The 2,500-nt window shown below is 43.0% G+C and overlaps 1 protein-coding gene across 8 annotated transcripts in view; it reads right to left on the minus strand.

Moving 5' to 3' along the window:
- Nucleotides 1–2,500, minus strand: part of tmem269 (transmembrane protein 269) — a 46,511-nt gene that overhangs the window by 433 nt on the left and 43,578 nt on the right. For all 8 annotated transcript variants that reach the window (XR_009826730.1, XR_009826731.1, XR_009826733.1 and 5 more), the window contains one exon: nucleotides 1–421. This exon is cut by the window's left edge and continues 433 nt beyond it. Coding sequence is in view for 2 of the 8 variants with exons in the window: in XM_062052771.1 (XP_061908755.1) it covers nucleotides 312–421 (110 nt within the window). In the remaining 6 variants the exon portion in view is untranslated. The remainder of the gene's footprint in view (nucleotides 422–2,500) is intronic.

The raw sequence follows: 2,500 nt of genomic DNA on the forward strand, positions 1-2,500 counted from the left end.
CCAAATTGCAATTTCTAGTTCTGTAAAAAAAACATCTATGTAAAAAAAAATCTATATGATTTGAAGGTGAAAACCAGCAAAGTGGCCCCCCGCATCATTTGATTCGTCAGTCTGTGGCCAGTATCGGACGAAAAGTAGACAAAGGGGGCTTCTTGTGCATGAAATCAACTTTGAAGAAGTTTGGAGACTTCATGGCTGGAAGAAGGTTCCACGAGAAGACTTCTTCTCCAGAAGTGGAACTGTTGTTGCGTTTGTGGGCGATGAACGAGGACCCTCCATCATGGCCGCCGCGTGGAAGTGGACACCTCTGTTTACACTTTACTGCTCCACAGAGAGGTGGGGAACAGGAGGTAGGAGACGGACCACAGCAGGTAGTAAACACACGCAGGAGGGAAGGACCAACAGAAGAGCATCACCACTCCTGCAAGGAAAACACCATTTTGAACAGTCACATTGTGAACAATCACATTGTGAACAATCACATTTTGAACAGTCACATTTTGAACAATCACATTGTGAACAATCACATTTTGAACAGTCACATTGTGAACAATCACATTCTGAACAAAGTCTGTCACACACACATCTTCTTGTTGCCATGTTACTTGTGTGTGATATCATGTGCGATACAAGCAGTCCTGCTGCCTGTTTACTTGTGTGTGATAGCATGTGCGATATAAGCAGTCCTGCAGCGTGTTTACTTGTGTCTGATATCAAGTCTGATACAAGCAGTGCTGCAGCATGTTTACGTGTGTGATATCATGTGCGATACAAGCAGTCCTGCAGAGTGTTTACTTGTGTGATATCATGTGCAATATAAGCAGTCCTGCAGCGTGTTTACTTGTGTCTGATATCATGTCCGATACAAGCAGTCATGCACCGTTTACATGTGTGTGATATCATGTGCGATATAAACAGTCCTGCAGAGTGTTTACTTGTGTGATATCATGTGCAATATAAGCAGTCCTGCAGCGTGTTTACTTGTGTCTGATATCAAGTCTGATACAAGCAGTACTGCAGCATGTTTACGTGTGTGATATCATGTGCGATACAAGCAGTCCTGCAGCCTGTTTACATGTGTGTGATATCATGTGCGATACAAGCACACCTGCAGCATGTTTACATGTGTGCGATATCATGTGCGATATAAGCAGTCCTGCAGCGTGTTTACTTGTGTCTGATATCAAGTCTAAAACAAGCAGTCCTGCAGCATGTTTACATGTATGTGATATACTGTGCGATACAAACAGTCCTGTAGCTTGTTTACTTGTGTCTGACATCATGTCCGATACAAGCAGTCCTGCAGAATGTTTACATGTGTGATATCATGTGCAATACAAGCAGTCCTGCAGCCTGTTTACTTGTGTCTGATATCATGTCCGATACAAGCAGTCCTGCAGCTTGTTTACTTGCATGTGACATCATGTGCGATACAAACAGTCCTGCAGCATGTTTACATGTGTGTGATATCATGTGCGATAGAAGCAGTCCTGCAGCATGTTTACATGTGTGTGATATAATGTGCGATATAAGCAGTCCTGCAGCGTGTTTACTTGTGTCTGATATCATTTCCGATACAAGCAGTCCTGCAGCATGTTTACATGCGTGTGAAATCATGTGTGATACAAACAGTCCTGCAGCATGTTTACATGTGTGTGATATCATGTGCGATACAAGCAGTCCTGCAGAGTGTTAACTTGTGTGATATCATGTGCAATATAAGCAGTCCTGCAGCGTGTTTACTTGCATGTGACATCATGTTTGATACAAGCAGTCCTGCAGCATGTTTACATGTGTGTGATATCATGTGCGATACAAGCACTCCTGCAGCATGTTTACATGTGTGTGATATCATGTGCGATACAAGCACTCCTGCAGCATGTTTACATGTGTGTGATATCATGTGCGATACAAACAGTCCTGTAGCTTGTTTACTTGCATGTGACATCATGTGCGATACAAGCAGTCCTGCAGCATGTTTACATGTGTGTGATATCATGTGCGATACAAGCACTCCTACAGCATGTTTACATGTGTGTGATATCATGTGCGATATAAGCAGTCCTGCAGCGTGTTTACTTGTATCTGATATCATGTCCGATACAAGCAGTCCTGCAGAATGTTTACATGTGTGATATCATGTACAATACAAGCAGTCCTGCAGCCTGTTTACTTGTGTCTGATATCATGTCCGATACAAGCAGTCCTGCAGCTTGTTTACTTGCATGTGACATCATGTGCGATACAAACAGTCCTGCAGCATGTTTACATGTGTGTGATATCATGTGCGATAGAAGCAGTCCTGCAGCATATTTACATGTGTGTGATATCATGTGCGATAGAAGCAGTCCTGCAGCATGTTTACATGTGTGTAATCATGTGCGATATAAGCAGTCCTGCAGCATGTTTACATGTGTGTGATATCATGTGCGATACAAACAGTCCTGCAGCATGTTTACATGTGTGTGATATCATGTGCGATACAAGCAGTCCTGCAGAG

The sequence above is a fragment of the Entelurus aequoreus genome, linkage group LG07, assembly GCF_033978785.1.
Source record: "Entelurus aequoreus isolate RoL-2023_Sb linkage group LG07, RoL_Eaeq_v1.1, whole genome shotgun sequence".
NCBI lineage: Eukaryota > Metazoa > Chordata > Actinopteri > Syngnathiformes > Syngnathidae > Entelurus > Entelurus aequoreus.